Consider the following 18,927-nt stretch of genomic DNA (forward strand, 5'->3'; position numbering starts at 1 on the left):
TTTGCCCGCGCAGGCGACACCTAGTACATCTAGAGCGCCAATGCTTGTTACTATGCAGCAATGGATAATTCTATAGCAAATCTTTTATCCAAACTTCCAGCATTTCCCAGAAAGTGTGATTGCTCAGTTTTAAATACAGAGGATGAGCAAGTGGGCGCTGACGATAATTTATCTGTTATACCCTCACACCAGTCTGAATTGGCAGTGAGGGAGGGTCTGTCTGAGGGAGAAATTTCTGATTCAGAAAAAGTTTCTCAGCAGGCAGAACCTGATATCGTGGCATTTAAATTTAAGTTAGAACATCTCCGCGCCCTGCTTAAGGAGGTGCTAACTACTCTTGATGATTGTGACTCTTTGGTGATTCCAGAGAAATTGTGCAAAATGGACAAATTCCTAGAGGTCCCTGTGCACGCTGATGCCTTTCCGATACCCAAGAGGGTGGCGGACATAGTGACCAAGGAGTGGGAAAAGCCAGGTATACCTTTTTGTCCCACCTCCTATATTTAAGAAAATGTTCCCCATTGTCGACCCCAGAAGGGACGCATGGCAAACAGTCCCTAAGGTTGAGGGGGCAGTTTCTATGTTGGCCAAGCGCACAACTATTCCCATTGAGGACAGTTGTGCTTTCAAAGATCCTATGGATAAAAAATTGGAAGGATTGCTTAAAAAGATATTTGTTCAGCAAGGTTTCCTTCTCCAACCAATTTTGTGCATTATTCCTGTCACCACGGCGGCGTCTTTTTGGTTCGAGGAACTAGAAAATTCGCTCCATAAGGGGATTCCATATGAGGAAGTCATGGACAGAATTCACGCACTAAAGTTGGCTAATTCCTTTATTTTAGATGCCGCTTTTCAATTGGCTAAATTAGCAGCGAAAAATTCAGGTTTTGCAATAGTGGTGCGCAGAACGCTTTGGCTAAAATCTTGGTCGGCGGATGTGTCGTCCAAGACAAAACTGCTTAATATTCCTTTCAAAGGTAAGACCCTTTTTGGGCCAGAATTGAAGGAGATTATTTCAGACATCACTGGGGGAAAGGGCCATGCCCTCCCACAGGATAGGCCTTTCAAGGCTAAGAACAAATCTAATTTTCGTTCCTTTCGCAATTTCAGGAACGGACCGTCTCCTAACTCTGCAGCCTCTAGACAAGAGGGTAACGCTTCCCAGCCTAAACCAGCATGGAAACCAATGCAAGGGTAAACAGACCAAGAAGCCTGCTGCTTCTACCAAGACAGCATGAAGGGGTAGCCCCCGATCCGGGACCGGATCTAGTAGGGGGCAGACTTTCTCTCTTTGCTCAGGCTTGGGCAAGAGCTGTTCCGGATCCCTGGGCACTAGAAATAGTCTCTCAGGGGTATCTTCTAGAGTTCAAGGAACTTCCTCCAAGGGGAAGGTTCCACATGTCTCGCTTATCTTCAGACCAGATAAAGAGACAGGCATTCCTACATTGCGTAGGAGACCTATTAAAGATGGGAGTGATACACCCAGTTCCAACAGCGGAACAAGGTCTGGGGTTTTACTCAAACCTGTTTGTAGTTCCCAAAAAAGAGGGAACTTTCAGGCCAATTCTGGATTTAAAAATTCTAAACAAATTCCTCAGAGTTCCATCATTCAAAATGGAAACTATTCGAACGATTTTACCAACAATCCAGGAGGGTCAATTCATGACTACCGTGGACTTAAAGGATGCGTACCTACATATTCCTATCCACAAAGATCATCATCAGTTCCTAAGGTTCGCCTTTCTGGACAAACATTACCAGTTCGTGGCTCTTCCGTTCGGTTTAGCCACTGCTCCCAGAATTTTCACAAAGGTGCTAGGGTCCCTACTAGCGGTTCTAAGACCGAGGGGCATTGCGGTGGCACCTTACTTAGACGACATCCTAATCCAAGCGTCGTCCCTTTCCAGATCAAGGGCTCATACAGACATTGTATTAGCCTTTCTCAGGTCTCACGGGTGGAAGGTGAACGTAGAAAAGAGTTCACTGTCCCCGTCCACAAGGGTTCCCTTTCTGGGAACAATAATAGATTCTGTAGAAATGAAGTTCTTCAATCTATTCCTCAGCCTTCCATAGCTCAGTGCATGGAGGTAATAGGACTAATGGTTGCAGCAATGGACGTGGTTCCTTTTGCTCCAATTCATCTAAGACCATTGCAACTGTGCATGCTCAAACAGTGGAATGGGGATTATGCAGACTTGTCTCCCCAGATTCAAGTAGACCAGGTAACCAGAGACTCACTCCGCTGGTGGTTGATTCAGGATCACCTGTCTCAGGGAATGAGTTTCCGCAGACCAGAGTGGGTCATCGTCACGACCGACGCCAGTCTCTTAGGCTTGGGCGCGGTCTGGGACTCCCTGAAAGCTCAGGGTCTATGGTCTCTGGAAGAGTCCCTCCTCCCGATAAACATTTTGGAACTGAGAGCGATATTCAATGCGCTCCTGGCCTGGCCTCACCTAGCGAAGGCCAGATTCATAAGATTTCAGTCGGACAACATGACGACTGTAGCGTACATCAATCATCAGGGGGGAACAAAGAGTTCCTTGGCGATGACAGAGGTATCCAAGATCATCAAATGGGCGGAGGATCACTCCTGCCACCTATCTGCAATCCACATCCCAGGGATAGACAACTGGGAGGCGGATTATTTGAGTCGTCAGACTTTCCATCCGGGGGAGTGGGAACTCCACCCGGAGGTCTTTGTCCAGTTAACTCAACTATGGGGCACTCCGGATATGGATCTGATGGCGTCTTGTCAGAACTTCAAAGTTCCTCGATACGGGTCCAGATCCAGGGATCCCAGGGCGACGCTAGTGGATGCATTAGTGGCGCCTTGGTCGTTCAATCTAGCTTATGTGTTTCCACCGTTCCCTCTCCTTCCCAGGCTGGTAGCCAGGATCAAACAGGAGAAGGCCTCTGTGATTCTAATAGCTCCTGCGTGGCCACGCAGGACTTGGTATGCAGACCTGGTGAATATGTCATCGGCTCCACCATGGAAGCTACCTTTGAGACAGGATCTTCTAGTACAAGGTCCATTCAAACATCCAAATCTAGTATCTCTGCAACTGACTGCTTGGAAATTGAACGCTTGATTCTATCTAAGCGTGGGTTTTCAGATTCAGTCATAGATACTCTGGTTCAAGCCAGAAAGCCTGTGACTAGGAAAATTTACCATAAGATATGGCACAAATATATCCGCTGGTGCAAATCCAAGGGTTTTTCTTGGAGTAAAATCAAAATTCCTAGGATTCTTTCCTTTCTCCAAGAGGGTTTGGAGAAAGGTCTGTCAGCTAGTTCTCTAAAGGGACAGATATCTGCTCTGTCTGTCTTGTTGCACAAACGTCTGGCAGCTGTGCCAGATGTACAAGCGTTTGTACAGGCGTTAGTCAGGATCAAGCCTGTTTACAGACCTATGACTCCTCCATGGAGCCCAAACTTAGTTCTTTCAGTTCTTCAAGGGGTTCCATTTGAACCTTTGCATTCCATAGATATTAAGTTATTATCTTGGAAAGTTCTGTTTTTAGTTGCTATTTCTTCTGCTAGAAGAGTTTCTGAATTATCTGCTTTGCAGTGTACTTCTCCCTATCTGGTATTTCATGCAGATAAGGTAGTTTTACGTACCAAACCTGGTTTTCTTCCAAAAGTAGTTTCCAACAGGAATATTAACCAGGAAATAGTTGTTCCTTCTCTATGTCCGAATCCAGTTTCAAAGAAGGAACGTTTGTTACACAACCTAGATGTGGTCCTTGCTTTAAAATTCTATTTAGAAGCAACAAAGGATTTCAGACAAACATCATCTTTGTTTGTCGTTTATTCTGGTAAGAGGAGAGGGCAGAAAGCTACTGCTACCTCTCTTTCTTTTTGGCTGAAAAGCATCATCCGATTGGCTTATGAGACTGCCGGACGGCAGCCTCCTGAACGAATTACAGCTCACTCTACTAGAGCTGTGGCTTCCACATGGGCCTTCAAGAACGAGGCTTCTGTTGATCAGATCTGTAAGGCAGCGACTTGGTCTTCTCTGCATACTTTTGCCAAATTTTACAAATTCGATACTTATGCTTCTTCGGAGGCTGTTTTTGGGAGAAAGGTGTTGCAAGCTGTGGTGCCTTCCGTTTAGGTAACCTGACTTGTTCCCTCCCTTCATCTGTGTCCTAAAGCTTTGGTATTGGTTCCCACAAGTAAGGATGAAGCCGTGGACCGGACACACCAATGTAGGAGAAAACAGAATTTATGTTTACCTGATAAATTTCTTTCTCCTACGGTGTGTCTGGTCCACGGCCCGCCCTGGCTTTTAGTCAGGTTTAAAATTTTTATTTCTGTACACTACAGTCACCATGGCACCCTATAGTTTCTCCTTTTTCTCCTAACCGTCGGTCGAATGACTGGGGGGCGGAGCCAGAGGGGGAGCTATATGGGCAGCTTTTGCTGTGCTCTCTTTGCCATTTCCTGTTAGGGAAGAGAATATTCCCACAAGTAAGGATGAAGCCGTGGACCGGACACACCATAGGAGAAAGAAATTTATCAGGTAAACATAAATTCTGTTTTTATATTATGGTCTTGATATTAAAGAATTAATATTTCAACTGATGCTATACAATCTATAGTCTAATAGGACTGACATTTAGAGCTTTCCCACCCACTCTACCTTGTATAGATTGCACGTACCCAGCCTCTGAAAGACAGGGAGACAAACTGTGCATTCACAGCTCATCTGTAGTGATAGAGATTGCAACTTTGTCCTGCAACTAGAATTTCAAATGGGAGCACCTCTGTATTTTTCTTAATGGGCTGTGCAGTGCGGCTTAACATTGGCTGTAAATGCAGGGTGTAAAGGGGAAAAAGAGGGGATAGGTAGTTGAGCCAATAATAGGTAACGCACTTGGTTTAAAATAAAGATAAGTAGTTTTATTCATATGTTAATTACAAAATATTTACATTTACTATCACTTTAACCTCTTAAGGACATATGACGGAATTTTTCCGTCATAAAACAATTGAGCAAACTGAAAGCTGTGTCCTTAAAGGGTTAAAGTGAATTTTCCTATTTATTGCATCTTAGAGTATTTACAATTATATTACAATATATTTATTTTTTATTCCCTTTTTTTTTTTTTTTTTTTTTTTTTTTTTTTTTTTTTTTTTGTGTGTGTGGGACATTTTGCCCTGAATAAGACAGATTTTTCTATATTCGAGGAGATGTGTTTCTTATTAGCCGGAGAGCAATGATTCACTCGGAATAAATTGTGTACAAAATTGCACATCTACTTTCAACATCTGTTTAATTTAAATGGCATATTTAACACCTTCTCTTTCACATGCATGAAGGAAATATGAGTTTGTCTTTTTGAACACATACCAGAGTCTCCCATTCAATATCATACACCAGTGAGTTCACCTTTACACCAAATAACAGTCATGTTTTTGACTGGTTCCATGACTTCATATAGAATCATTAGAGGCAATGCATTAATCATACCAGGCAGGTAGAAGGTAATGGCACTCACCCTTTGCAAAGGCCATTAGCTGACTTCTCACTGATCTCATCTCACAGGTCAGACCTGTCAACAGCACTCTCAGATAAATAAGAGAAGTATCCTGATGTTCAATGTCACTTTACGTGACCACATCATTAAAACGGCCCAAAGCTGCAATACTGAGTAAAGCAATGTTAAAACGTTCTTCTTTTAATCTAATCCTTTAAAATGATTGTTCCAACTACATTGACCCCATTACTTACATGACATCTGACACATTTTGCTCTTCCTCTCGTGCTTTATCATGTAACTCTGACTTTGTTCTTTAGGATACTTTCTTCCTCTCTTGTTCACCTGAGATTGCTAGTGCTATAGACAGTGACCGGTCCGGTAATATGTTTTTCTTCTTCCACAGATCCATACTTAAGAGGAACAGTGTGGATTGTGTTCAGTAAATACCATAGATTCACACTGTCTGCTGTTCTTTAATGTTTGCTTGTTCCAAAACCGATTGCAAAAAAATACATGTTTATTCATATGTCCCTCCTATAATTACTTAATATAATCCCCCCCCCCCCAATAATTGCCCCTCTTGCTTAATGTAAACATCTGTATTTTATTGCTTAGTATGACATTAACAAGGTGATTAGTATTACTCTATTTAATCCTTATGTATGACCTTCTTTTTGCACAGGCTGGCTTGGCTTCCCTACTAAAGTCAGAACGTTTATTTCATAGCAGCTACCACTCCCAGTCTGTACATATTAGACCAATATGCAGGGTAAGTGTAGTATAAGTAATTTATTGCTTGCTACCTTCCACACGCACCAACATTAAATCTGTGATCATGTAATACTCTGTACTGATGTCCCTTTACTACTAATAATGTGGTTTTGTTTAATTATCTTAGAGAATGACCACTGAAAACCAGTTGGGTTTTTCTTTCCTAAGATATGGAGAGTCCACAACGTCATTCAATTACTAGTGGGAATATCACTCCTGGCCAGCAGGAGGAGGCAAAGAGCAAAGCTGTTAAGTGTCACTCCCCTACCCATAATCCCCAGTCATTCTCTTTGCCTCTGTCAATGGAGGAGGTGAAGTTTTGGTGTCTGAAAAATTGAATCCTTTTTCGGGTACTTTTCCCTGCAAGCAAGGGTTTGGGTCTAGCTAAATCCACGTTAATCTCTTCAGTAGAGTAGTGGTTGCTTTTAAGCAGTTAGGAAACAAAGTAAGTTCCACCTCACAACTTCCTAACATATTGCTGCCCTTGTTATAGAAAGCCAGTTAGTTACTCTGTTCTTTCTTTTTTTCTACAGGTCTTTGTAAGGAGTATGTGTCCTTTCACACCTTGTAAGCTGTCTCCCTGCCGCTAGATTGCAGGTAAGTGCTTTTGTCTTCTCGGTACTGGGCACTTGCACTTAAAAAAATTTTTATATGCATTATTATCTGGGACTTTAAATCCCTAATGTAGGATTTTATTATGGCAGTGGGCAGGCACTAATATGGAAGAAGTTAACTTATATTACTTTTATGGCTCTTGTTTTATTTAATAATGGGTTTTATAAACAATGTGGCTGTGGGATTTTTTGGGGGGGGTTTTTTGTACGGTTTGTTTTTTAAACGTTTAGACAGACCGTTTTTTCTTTTTCAAAACTGCAGTTATTGAGCAGTTTGCTTTTGCCTTCAGAATAGTGCGCTTTTCATTCTCTGCGCAGTTTCTGTTTGCTCCGGTCACATGACCAGCATCCTTTCCGCCCTGTGACTGTATCAGAGCCGTGCTGGCTGTATGACATCTTTTTCTGTGTGGAAGACAAAGACTTGTAAACGGCTGTCAGTTTTTCCTCAGTGGGGCAGGTAGGGCACCTCAATCTGCGGAGGTTCTAATTGAGGATTATTTGTTTGAACGCTAATCCAGTCTGTATAAATTCAAAGCAATAGTGTTTAAATTGTATCATTTAAAGTGACAGTGCAAAATTGAAAATTTTAAAATTTGTATTATCTTGTCATTCCTTTATTTCTGGGAATCCCTCAGGCTTAGTCATGGAGCAGGAGTCTGTTCCTATGGATAAGTGTTTATTGTATCTTGAGTCCCAAATTGTGTTACCTATGCAACTTTGTTCCTCCTGTTTAAAAAGGACTTTGAAATGTAAAGATAAACTTTTTGTTTCTGACCCTAATGTCTCTCAGGATGATGCTGTTCAGGCTATGCCACAGCTTTCTCCTCAAATGTCCCAAGCCTCTATGGCATCACATACAGTGCCCTGCAGTTCCTCTCAGCCTCCTGGACGAGTTTATTTGCCTGCAGATTTTGCTGCACAGGTATCTTCTGCGGTATCTGTTGTGTTATCTGCTTTTCCTATACTAGGAAAACGCAAGAGGAAATTTAGACATTCAGATAGTAAGATTTCTGTTCCACCTACTGCTACGCAGGTTGCCCTCCCTCATAAGTCTGATGAGGAGGATACATCGGTAGCCTCTAAGGGTGAAATTTCAGATTCAGACAATATTATTCCTTCATCTGATACTGATGAAGTAAACTTCAGATTTAAGCTTGAACACCTTTGTGTACTGTTAAAGGCGGTATTGGCTACTTTGGACGACTCCGATACTTCTGTCATTGTCAACCCTAAGAAGTCTAGTAAACTTAATAAATACTATGATGTTCCTTCCTCTGTGGAAGTTTTTCCTGTCCCAGACCGTGTGACAGAGATTATTTTACAGGAATGGGAGAAGCCAGGGATTCCTTTCTCCCTGTCTCCCATATTTAAAAATGTTTCCAGTTGCTGACTCCATTAAAGATTCTTGGCGCGCGGTGCCTAAAGTAGAAGGCGCTATTTCTACTCTGGCTAAGATAACTACGATCCCTATAGAGGATAGCTGCTCCTTTAAGTATACCATGGACAAAAAGCTGGAAGCTTATTTGAAGAAGATGTATGTTCATCAAGGTCTTCAATGGCAACCTGCAGTTTGTATTGCCACAGTAGCAAGTGCGGCATCTTATTGGTGCAACGCCTTGTCTGAATCAATTTTATTAGACTCCATTGGAGGAGATACAAGATAGGATTAAGGCACTCAAACTAGCCAATTCCTTTATTTCTGATGCTATTGTGCAAGTTATTAGACTGGGAGCCAAGATGTCTGGCTTCACTGTCTTAGCTCGCAGGGCATTGTGGCTAAAATCTTGGTCAGCTGATGTTACCTCTAAGTCCAAGCTTCTGGCACTTCCTTACAAGGGTAAGACCTTGTGCGAACCTGGTCTGGCAGAAATAATTTCTGAAATTACGGGTAGGAAAAGGGTCTTTTCTACCGCAAGGCAAGAAGAACAGACTCAAAGGACTTCGGTCATTTTCATTCCTTTCGTAACTTCAAAGTCAAAAGTCTTCCTCTTCCAAGCAGGAGCAGTCCAAGTATTCTTGGAAGCCTAATCAGTCTTGGAATAAGGGGAAGCAATCAAAGAACGCCTCAGCTGAGTCTAAGTCAGCATGAAGGATTGGCCCCCGGTCTGGGATCGGATCAAGTGGGGGGCAAACTTTCCCTGTTTTGTCAAGCGAGATGTCCCAGATCCTTGGGCTGTGGACATAGTATCTCAGGGTTACAAAATAGAATTCAAAACTTTCCCTCCCAGGGGCAGATTCCACCTCTCAAGATTAACTGCAGACCAGGTAAAAAGAGAGGCATTCTTGAACTGCGTTCAGGACCTTTCCTCCCTGGGAGTGATTGTTCCAGTAAGGAAACAGGGTCTAGAATTCTATTCAAATCTGTTTGTGGTGCCCAAAAAAGAGGGAACTTTTCGACACATTTTAGACCTAAAGTGCCTCAACAATTTTCTCAGGGTACCGTCCTTCAAAATGGAAACCATTCGTTCCATTCTTCCTTTGGTCCAAGAGGGTCAGTTCATGATGACCATAGACCTGAAGGACGCGTATCTTCATGTTGCCATCCACAGGGATCATCGCAAATTCCTGAGATTTGACTTTCTAGACAAACACTTTCAGTTTATGACTCTTCCATTTGGCCTTGCCACAGCTCCCAGAATTTTCGCAAAGGTTCTGGGGGCTCTCTTGGCAGTAATCAGGTCTCGGGGAATTGCAGTGGCGCCCTACCTGAACGTCATATTGGTTCAGGCCCCATCTTTTCAGCAAGCAAACTCTCATACAGAGATCTTGTTGTCTTTTCTATGTACCCACAGTTGGAAAGTGAATCTGGAAAATAGTTCTCTTGTTCCAGCTACAAGGGTGGTTTTCTTAGGGACCATAATAGATTCCCTAGCTATGAAATTTTTTCTGACGGAGGTCAGAAAATCCAGAATTCTCTCCTCTTGCCTCTCTACAGTAAACTGTTCGGCCATCAGTGGCTCAATGTATGGAGATAATTGGTCTGATGGTCTCTTCCATGGACAACATTCCCTTTGCTCGATTCCATTTGAGAGCTCTGCAATTATGCATGCTCAGACAATGGAACGGAGACCATTCGGATCTGTCTCAGAGGATAGATCTAGACCAGTCGACAAGAGACTCTCTCCTGTGGTGGCTTTCTCAGGACCATCTGTCTCAGGACAAATGCTTCCGGAGACCTTCCTGGGTGATTGTGACCACGGACGCCAGCCTGCTAGGCTGGGGAGTAGTCTGGGGCTCGTTAAAGGCACAGGGACTATGGACTCGGGAGGAGTCTGCTCTCCCCATAAACATATTGGAATTGAGAGCGATTTACAATGCTCTGATGGCTTGGCCTCTATTGTCCTTAGCCTGGTTTATCAGGTTTCAGTCGGACCACATCACCTCAGTGGCTTACATCAACCACCAGGGAGGAACTCTGAGTTCCTTAGCCATGAAGGAGGTGGCACGTATTATTCAGTGGGCGGAAGCTCATAATTGTTGTCTATCTGCCATCCACATTCCAGGAGTGGACAACTGGGAAGCGGATTTCCTAAACAGACAGATATTTCATCCCAGGGAGTGGGCTCTCCATCCGGAGATGTTTTCCAGGTTAACCCTCAAATAGGGGGTGCCGGAGTTGGATCTGATGGCGTCTCCACCCCCTCTGAGGAAGGATTTTTGTGAAACGCGTGTCAGGGGTCTTTTGGAAAAGCTCTGTCTCTCCGTTTTTTTTTTATTTGCTTACCAATGTTGTAAAAAAAGATTCCCTACCTATTTACTTAGATATTTCAGCTAAGCAGTTGGCTTAAAATGGTAATAATTTAACAATAGCCCTCGGTTGTTAGGGCTTTGTTGATATTGATCTCTTTTCTGCTGGCTATGATAATTCTACTTTATATAAATTTAATATAACTGATATGGAAGGTCTATAATTCACTTTGGTTTAAGTGTTATTAATTTAAACTTAAGCTAGTTGCATGTTTGCATTTTTTTTCTTTTGTTTGACATTTTTCTAATAAAGATTACAGTGTGAATGAAATTGATTTATTATTTTATATTGCTTAATTAACTACTCCAACCTAGCAGAGTTATTTTACACGCAGATTCTAGCTATCTATACTTAATTGTATATCCTATTACAATTACTTTGTTAGATGTCTGATGGCGTCTCGGCAGAACGCCAAGGTACGGTTCAAGGTCAAGAGATCCTCAGGCCGCTCTGATAAATGCTCTGGCGGTTCCTTTGATTTCGGTCTAGCATACCTGTTTCCTCCGTTTGCGCTCCTTCCATGAGTTATTGCTCGTATCAAACAGGATAGAGCATCAATAATTCTAATAGCTCCTACATGGCCTTGCAGGATCTGGTATGCAGACCTAGTAAAGATGTCATCTCGGCCACCCTGGAGGTTGCCTCTGAGGAAGGACCTTCTAACTCGGGGTCCATTCCTCCATCCATATCTCGTTTCTCTGAAGCTGACTGCTTGGTATTGAACGCTTAGTTCTATCTAAGCGTGGATTTTCTGAGTCGGTCATTGAGACCATGATCCAGGCTCGCAAGCCTGTTACTCAAAAAATGTACCATAAGTTATGAGGTAAATACCTTTTATTGGTGTGAATCTAAGGGCTACTCCTTGGAGTAGGGTCAGGATTTCTGGAATTTTGTCTTTTCTCCAGGAAGGTCTGGAGAAAGGGTTGTCAGTCAGTTTTCTGAAAGGTCAGATTTCTTTTTTTTTTTTTTTTTTTTAATCTTTTTATTGGATTTTTCAAACAAACATTAGACATATAAAAAGGTCTCATTTACTGTTATTACATTTTTACCTTGAATAATACCATACAATAATAATATTCCAGCATACAAATCATATTATCATATCATTACAAAGGTTACTTCATTATCTTCAATCGTCTTTAGTACCTTACAAGAGTAAGTTTTTCATCACATCATACAGTTTACAACAAACAATATTTTAGATTTTGATTGCCTATCATGATATGATTTTGATTACCTATCATGATATACTCTTCAAGTGCTACCTCTAATAGACAAGGAAAGAGGTAAAATAAGGATGGAGAGAGAGAGAAAAAAAAAAAGTCACATCATAAGGAATGGGCATTATCTTTACATTAAACCCCAAACTGAGCTATATCTATCCAGTGATAGGGTAGCTCACTCTCTAGAACCAGGGAGAGAAATATTGGAGAATTCTGAAATATAGCAATAAATTGGTATTGCAGTGGTACTGGCCAAGCACATATAAATTTCTTCCATTTTGCAAAAAAACTTGAAAATGTATTTCCGAGATGATTTTGATATCATAAGACTCAATCGTCATTTGAAGAGTTACTATATTTATTAATTCAGGTATGGTGGGAACCTTTGATGTTTTCCATTCTCTAAATAGTTGATTTCTAACTAATGAAGTTAAAGAGTTGCTCTCCTTTATTTCTTCTGTCTGAATCTAACAAAAAGATCTGACGAAAGGTAATAGTAATTTTTTCCTCAAGATATTTATTCAACCAATAGTTAACTTTTCTCCAGTATTGATTAATTTTGGGACATGCCCATATACAATGAACAATATCTGCCATTTCTTCTTTACATTTAAAACAACAACTTATTTGTCTAATCTTAGAGATCTTATACAACCTATATGGGGTAAAATAATAATTATTAAGTAGTTTTATTTGAGGTTCCCGCCAACTTATATTACTAGTTGCCTGGGTTGAAAGGGATATACTCTTTACAATCTCCTGATCTGTTATATCTGGAATTATTTTCGTTATATTTTCCTTAAGTTTTCTTATATTGTTTTGGCCAGACTTTACGATTAAGGATTTATACCAGTAAGACGTTGATCGTCGGCCTATCTCATACAATTTAATTCCATTAGGAATCTCTTTAGCACCCCACTCAAATCCACTTATTCTACTCACTTGCTTAGCATAGTTCCTTATCTGCAGATAAGCATAAAAATTCTTAGCCGAAAGGGCATATCTAGCAGAGAGATTTTCAAATGACTGTAGTATCCTATTATCATCCTGAAAGAGTTGGGACACATAGACAAGTCCCTTCCTCTTCCATTCTTGAAATACCAAATCCCGTATCCCCGGTGTGAAGTCAGGGTTACCTGTGATGGGAAGAAGGTGTGAGGACCTGGAATCATGTCCCAGCTCCTTACAGTACTTCTGCCAAGCAGTAATAATATTAACAAAAGTCAACCTATATGAGATATTGCTTGGTAGCCTCTTCGCCGCACAGTGTAGCAAGGCTCTCAAGTCAAATGGTTTGGCGAGCTTCATTTCTATTTCGTAATGGGTAACATATTTTGCTTCTGATACCCAGTCTACCGCAAATTTTATCATACAAATCCAATTATAATATTCTATACTAGGTAACGCTAATCCCCCCCATATCTTTTGGGTTGGGTTGATCTAATCCTCGATATTCTAGGCCGAGCCTTTCCCCAAATGAACAATGAACATGCTGTATAAAACCTTTTAGTGTCTTGCTTCGTGATAAATAGAGGAAGATTATGTAGTAAAAACAAGATGGGTGGAAAAAAGATTGTCTTTATTAGCATAATCTTAGCTGAGATAGATAAATAATATAGTTTCCAATTTTTCATCTCATTTGCCATATTGGCAAATATGTCTTCATAGTTAAGCTTATACCAATCACTTGGATTTTTTGAGATTCTAATTCCCAAATATTTCAGATTTTTCACTTCTTTAAAGACATGTAGGAAATTACTATTTGAGGTCTTATGGATCCACAAAATCTCGGATTTTATGGGATTAATTCTATACCCAGAAAATGTACTAAAACGATTAATTAACTCAAGTTATTGAGGAATACTATGCCTTGTATCACTTAGGTATAGCATGAGATCATCTGCATAGAGGGACAAAATAACTTTCTGGCCTCCCAAAGCTATACCTTCTAACTCTTGTCTGAGCCTTATTGCCAGTGGTTCTATTGAGACATTGAATAGTAGGGGTGACAAGGGGCATCCTTGCCTCGTACCCCTCTGCAGTATGATATGCTGTGACAAAAGGCCATTAACTAATATTTGTGATCTCAAGTTTTTGTATATTTTTCTAAGCATGTTAACTATATTACCGGAAAACCCACATTTTTCTAGCACCAAGAATAGATGTTCCCATATAATCAAATCGAAAGCCTTTTCGGCATCTAACGTAACTAAAGCAAGGTCTGTCTTTATCCTAGTTTTCTCTCTTTTTTTTTTTTATTGTAATAAGTATCTATGGTCAATAATGCTTTCCTAATATTACGCGCTACATTTCTTGCTGGTATGAATGCAGTCTGGTCACTATGTATTATTACTCCAATAACTTTTTTTAAATCTTTGGGCTAATATTGCCATCAGCAACTTATAGTCATTATTTAAAAGGGATATGGGTCTATATCCACCTGGATCTTCTGGGTCTTTGCCTTTTTTGTATATAAGCGTTATAATTGAGTCTGAAAAATATAAAGAATTCATCTGGCTCTCGCAGAGATAATAGTTAAATAATTTAGTTAAAGTAGTTGATACCTCATTATTTAAAATTTTATAAAATTCAGTTGGTAACCTATCTGGGCCATGGGCTTTATTTTGTTTCATGGCTTTAATGGCCTTTTCACATTCTTCTACTGTTATTGGCTGGTTGATCATCATTAAATCATCCACAGTAATTTTTGGTAGTTTGACACTCTGCCAGAACTTCTCTTGCTCTGATTCATTTATTTTTACCTTAGAGTAAATTTTTTGGTAATATTTATGGAATATATCACAAATTTCGGTAGCTTGGGTATACTTTCGCTCTCCATCTCTAATACTTGTTATTATGTTTTTATTTTTCCTGATTTTATGGATTCTTGCTAGATGTTTTGCAGTAGTACTTTGAAATCTTTGATAAAAGGCTCTATTTTTTAAATCTTCTAGTGACCATGTTTCCTTCAAAAAAAAGTTCCCTAGCTTCTTTAGCTTGTTTATATTTGTTCCAATGAATATTATTTGGCTTGCTCAAGTATCTCCTATACGCATTTTTAAGTTGATTAGCAAGTTGGGTCTCTTGTTTATTTCTTTTTTTTTTCTTAATCGTATACGATTTTATCTCACCTCGCAGAACGGACTTACCAGCTTCCCAGAAAGTTTCTATTTTATGTAGATATCCCATGTTATTTCTATAGTATTCTCTCCAAGCTTCCACCAGCCAGTTCCTAAATTGTGTGTTATTTGACATATAATTTGGGAAGTGGATAATATTATTATTATTATTATTATTATTATTATTATTATTATTATTATTATTATTATTATTATTATTATTATTACTCCTTGAGGGAGATATCTGTAATTTTAAATTCACTATCGCATGATCCGACATAACGATCTCCGAATTTGAGACTCAACATCTAGAGATAGCAGCCTCTCTTCCACAAGAAATAAATCTATTCTTGAAAAATTTTTATGTGATTTTGATTCACATGTGTAGTTACGTATATCGGGATGTTGTATTCACCATATATCTCTTAGATTTAAGGTTTTACAAAAATCTCTAAAGAATTTAGCCTCTCTTGCATAATATCTTGGGGAACTCAACCAGAACCTGTCTATCTCTGGGTGTTGAGTCATATTAAAATCACCGGCTATCATTAAATTACAATCCAAATGTGGAATCAACTTATTTTTTATTTTATTCCAAAACTGAACGTCAAGTTCATTTGGTCCATATATATTACAAAGTGTCCAGAGTTTATTATTTAATTCTATTTGTATAACAATGTATCTACCTAATGGATCTAGTTCTTGCTTTATAACCTTTATAATTAAGATTCTTATTAAATAAGATAGCCACACCGCATTTCCTACGGTTACATGGAGTGGCCAGTACCTCTGTAATCCATCCAACCTTTAATTTATCAATTTCAGATGCCTTTAAATGCAATTCATGTAAAAAAATTATATCGGGTTTCTGTGTTTTAAGCCGTTTCAGAACATTCTTTCTTTTAATTGGAGACGAAGAAGAAGAAAAAAAAAAAACTCCCCGTGTACTGTAATAAAATTTTTTTAGTTACCTGTAGCACTCTAAAAATATAAACGATAATTAAAAAAATTCAATTCACGTGGGGCGGAGCCAACTACGGAGCTATTGAGACGCACAGAGCTGGAGCTCTCCTACTATCCCAGCCCAAACTAAATATAAAAATACCTAAAAGACCTCCAAAACACCCCCTGATTGATAGCAATATCCCCTAAAATCCCCATACCCCGTTATTCTACCATTTATCCCGCTCCTGACTAGCCTGATCCCATTCCCCACTTTCTTCCCCTATCTTACTGCATCATCATCCTGTAACACTGCCACGGACTATCGGAAATCGACCCCGCTCCCATCCTAACTTACTACTAACCTCCTCGTCCTGCTAAGACCCTCCGGTGACGAATTGGTTACCTCTAGGATTCCATCACCGCTGCCTCTCCACATAGGGGCTAACGCAATGGAGCTCCTGAAAAGCCCGCGAACGGTGGCCATCTTAGCTCTACAGCTCTATCTGAGGAGCGTTGCACAGGTCCCCTGAGCCTTGCCTTATTTTGTGAGTAAACAGCTCACCTCCGCTAGCAGCACAAACCGGAACTCCTGCAGCGGTGCTACTTGGGAGTGATCAGCTCACCTCCTCTGGCAGCGCAAGCCAGAACTCCTGCAGTGGTTTGGTCCGCATTCACTCCTACACACCCAGGATACAATCCGGATGCGATCCCCTGCTGCTCCCTCCACGCAGAGCGCTCACGTCGTGGTCTTTTAGAGGGCCCTCCAGACATCAACACCCTCCACACTTTGAGTGAGTACATTGGCAAACACTGAGAGGCTTAGGGGTATAGCTGCTGACTTTCCCAGTTGTGACTTGTGCCACACATTCATACAGTCTACTCCTGAAAGTTTAGCAGGAGAAACAGTTACAGGCCTGAAGTATTCCCATATATATAGCACCAAGGAGCACAGATTAAGCAATTTGATCCCTCTCTAGCAGTCACACTTTTTATAAACCTACCTCAGTTGGATAACACAGTGTTACATTTGGCCAAGGCTCAGGGATAACTTCTGATACTACCTGTGCCCTTTTGAACATTTACTAACAACTCCAGCACTCTGACATCTATCCTAGCCCACAGAGGCTATTTAACATCAAAACCCTCACTGATTACAGCCAGAGAGCCCATCACTGCACTATACCACTGCAGAAGCCTTGCACAGGCCCCACTAAGACTATACTAGCCATCCTCCAGGTATTCCCCTCTCCTCCCTTTCCCGCACTCACTTTGAGGTGCGGGTCATATCCAAATCCCTTTTTCCGGACTCACCCAGAGGTGGTAATAATCCCTGGAGAGGGGGAGATACTTTTCTACATCTCACCCTAGTAGCAGAATCTCTGATTCTCCTGATCTAAGTTTAAAAAAGAGGATGGAGGGCTAGGGCATCATGCCCTAGAGGCGCAGGGCTGTCACCCCTCCCCAGTTATCAGTTATCTCTGGACAGCAATTCATTCTAATTTCTGTGGTAACCCTGAGGTTGCTCTTTCTTATCATGGCGCAGTCTATCAAGAGAAAGCCAAAGCACCAGGACAACCCTAAGAGGACCCTGACTGACCACTTTCACAGCAAAAATTTCTCAGATCCAGACCTCTCAGGAGAAGATTCTAGAGACTCAGCAGCCCCCATAGCTGATCATCCTAAGCTGGATACATCACGTAAAGATAAAACAACACTCTCCCAGTCTACCTTCCTGGAATCCATTAAAATATTAACTGACCAGATGGACACACACTACTCATCGCTGAGACAAGAACTTCGCCAATTGGTTGGCGAACTGAAACGAGAGATCTCCTCCCTTGGGGAAAGAGCAGAGATATTGGAGAGAAAGCACGAAGATCTTGCAACTGACCACTCCAATCTCTTAGCCTATTCCCAATCTTTAGCAGAGCAGATCTGGAATCTAAATTAGCGGACATTGAGGATAGATCCCGCCGCAACAATCTCAGGAATCGCGGCATTCCGGAGGACATCTGAGCTCCAGAAATATCTGATCACCCTATTTAAGGATCTCCTAAACACCACAACGTATCAAGATCTTCTGATGGACAGAGCACATAGGTCTACACGCCCCCACAGCTCCACACCTGACACCCCTAGAGATGTTGTCATACGCTTGCACTACTATACCACCAAAGAGAAAATTATGCGTGCCTCTTTTACCAATAGACCCCTCAAGGAACCCTACCAAAAGTTACAGATCTTTCCTGACCTATCCCCACACACGCTAGCTAAGAGGAGAACTTTTCACCAGTTCACGCTAGCACTAAGACAGCATAAGATTAAGTATAGATGGGGATTCCCCGTGAAGCTTTATGTGCAACACCAAGATCGCTCCTACACAGTTTCTTCCATGGATCAAGGCTTTTGACTTCTAACCACCTTGGAACTAGCTGGGACTCCTGACCCTCTTCCCAGGAAAAAAGGAAAAACAGGTGACCTCAGCCCCAGAGTGGCATTCCCGAAATTCCATCCCTGCACACAAAGAATCAGAACTTCCTTGATGTAACTTTCTGTGCCTCTAGTTCCTGCCACAGCCTACCTACCTTCTCACCGGGAGAACTCCCCTTCAAGGGAGATTATCTGAGTTCTGTATAAAAGTTCATACCGAGGATTGGAGTGCACTAACGGGTACACATCTTACTCTTTTTCCACTCCCTAATCCTCAGCTTTCTCCAGCAAGATCATCTCAATGGACATCTCCCAGACAGGTAAGCCTAGAGCTCACATACAGGTACTTATCTTACCCCATTTTAGCTCATGGCTATCCATTTACCCACTCACTTGTTATAACTGTCTTTATGTTCTAGGTTTATAGCTCATAAGATGCTGTTGAATTGTTATTTCGTTTAATATGTTATTCAAGTTAACGGTTTTTGCCCTCAGGACTTACTTTATTGAACTCTCAGTGATGCTTGTGGGAACTTAATTTTCAATCTCCCTAGACCTGTTCTTATTCCTATGTTTATAACCATGCATCTTAAA

The 18,927-nt window shown here is 41.0% G+C and overlaps 1 protein-coding gene across 1 annotated transcript in view; it reads left to right on the plus strand.

Annotated features, from left to right (window-relative positions):
- PIGT (phosphatidylinositol glycan anchor biosynthesis class T) overlaps positions 1-18,927 on the plus strand; it is a 114,933-nt gene that overhangs the window by 21,799 nt on the left and 74,207 nt on the right. The window contains exon 5 of the mRNA XM_053712780.1: positions 6,166-6,252. Within this exon, the coding sequence (XP_053568755.1) occupies positions 6,166-6,252 (87 nt within the window). The remainder of the gene's footprint in view (positions 1-6,165; positions 6,253-18,927) is intronic.

The sequence above is a fragment of the Bombina bombina genome, chromosome 1, assembly GCF_027579735.1.
Source record: "Bombina bombina isolate aBomBom1 chromosome 1, aBomBom1.pri, whole genome shotgun sequence".
In the NCBI taxonomy this organism is placed as follows: Eukaryota; Metazoa; Chordata; class Amphibia; order Anura; family Bombinatoridae; genus Bombina; species Bombina bombina.